This window comes from Haematobia irritans, chromosome 1 (assembly GCF_050003625.1).
Source record: "Haematobia irritans isolate KBUSLIRL chromosome 1, ASM5000362v1, whole genome shotgun sequence".
Taxonomy (NCBI): domain Eukaryota; kingdom Metazoa; phylum Arthropoda; class Insecta; order Diptera; family Muscidae; genus Haematobia; species Haematobia irritans.
The window spans coordinates 110,641,165-110,643,082 of record NC_134397.1 but is presented as its reverse complement, the minus strand read 5'-3'; the positions used below and the strand labels follow the sequence as shown (position 1 = coordinate 110,643,082).

Below are 1,918 nucleotides of genomic sequence, written 5' to 3'. Positions count from 1 at the left end.
TGACCGATTGTTCTACGTCTTTCCCTGATATAAATTTCTTTTTATTCTTAGTTTAATTTGTGGAACAAAAAATCATAAACGACACGTTTGCATCGAACGCCGTCAATGGTTTGATACCCTCTGCTGTCATTTTCCCATCTTCATCTTCCATTGTTCCATTCCAATCTTCCTTTTCATACCGAGAGAAGTGCAGTGGATTCTCTCACTAGGTCCAAAACATGCTCTCCCGCACACCAATAAAACTTTCCCACTATTACAAGTTATCGCCGAAGGAGAAGATTGTGTACAGACAATTGAGAGTAGAGAGGACAAGAGATGGCGAGAACAAAATTGACAACGTTGATAGACGATCATTTACGAAAATCGCAAATAAGCTTGAAAGATAAATACATATCAAGCACAGTGGTCCAGAGACGACAATATTTAAAGGAAAATGATGACATTCTAATTCTTAGTGCTGACAAAGGGGGAAAAACGGTTGCAATGAACAAAATTGACAATGACTTAAAGATGAAAGAAATATTACACGATATATGCACATATAAGCGAATAAAAATTGATCCCACCTCTAGACTCCAATCGAAGAACCACAAATTAGTGGAGAAACTTTACAATCTCAATATTATTACTGAACAAGAGAAGAACAAATTGACAAGCAGGACCGCAATAGCACCAAGGATTTACGGGCTTCCAAAAATACATAAGGATGGCACACCATTGAGACCCATTTGTTCTTCGATAAATTCGCCATCGTATAATTTATGTAAATACATAGTAGGTATACTAAGAAATATTACACTTGACTCAAAATATAATGTGAAGGACTCGGTAGATTTTAAGTCAAGATTGGAAAATTAGACGATTCAAGATGATGAAGTTTTAATATCCTTCGACGTGGTGTCATTATTTCCAAGCATTCCGGTAAAACTAGCAATTCAGACGATTGAAAGAAAATGGACCACAATTAAGCAGTATACAAACATGACGAAGGATTTATTTATAGATTTAATTACATTTTGCATTAAAGACACCAGATATTTTAAATTCGAGGACAAGATTTATGAGCAGTTAAAAGGTATGCCCATGGGTTCCCCCGCTTCACCAATTGTAGCAGACATTATTATGGAGGAAATTTTGGATGACGTATTTAAAAATATCACAAAACCACCGATTTAACCTAAATACGTTGATGACATCTTCGCAATCATCAAGGCATCAGAAGTCGACGAAACATTAAAAGCCCTAAACTCATATAATAGACAATTCAATTCACGAAGGAATTAGAACAGGACAATAAACTACCATATCTGGACGTAATAATACATAGACAAGGAAACCAACTGAGACTAAATTGGTACTAAAAACCAACGGCTTCGGGACGACTGCTTAATTTTTACTCTAAGCACAATAAACGTATAATAATCAATACCGCGACAAATTTCATACGAAAGATATTTAATATTAGTGATCCAGAATTTCATTCTGAAAATGAAGATAAAATTGAACGAATTCTCCAAGACAACAATTTCCCACAGCGAATGATATTTCAACTTTTATCGAATGTAAAAGCCAACCAGCATAACAAACAAAACTTGACTAATGATAAGGATTCAAAATTATACAAACCAGCGACGTATATGCCAAACTTCTCCGAGAGACTGTGCAAGTCTAATATATACAATAAAGAAAAATACCAACTCGCGTTAAAAACTACTAATACAGTAAACGGATTATTTAGTAAAACCAAAATAAAAATTAAGAATGAAGACCAACATAACGTAGTATATAAGATAAAATGCAACGGTGACAAATCCAACTTATGCCAAAAGACATATATTAGTACAACAATGACAAAATTAAAAACAAGATTGTCTTCACATAAATCGGATTTAAAAACAACAGACAAGCCAATGGAGCA

The 1,918-nt window shown here is 34.3% G+C and overlaps 1 protein-coding gene across 1 annotated transcript; it reads left to right on the top strand.

The window, feature by feature from the left end:
* Nucleotides 1-315: 315 nt before the first annotated feature.
* Nucleotides 316-858, top strand: LOC142230954 (uncharacterized). Its single transcript, XM_075301572.1, has one exon. It carries the CDS (start codon nt 316-318, stop codon nt 856-858), a length of 543 nt encoding a protein of 180 aa, XP_075157687.1.
* The last annotated feature ends 1,060 nt before the right edge of the window (nt 859-1,918 follow it).

Excerpts from the sequence above, each read along its gene's own strand:
- LOC142230954 (XM_075301572.1), top strand. The coding sequence starts at position 316 with ATGGCGAGAACAAAATTGACAACGTTGATAGACGATCATTTACGAAAA.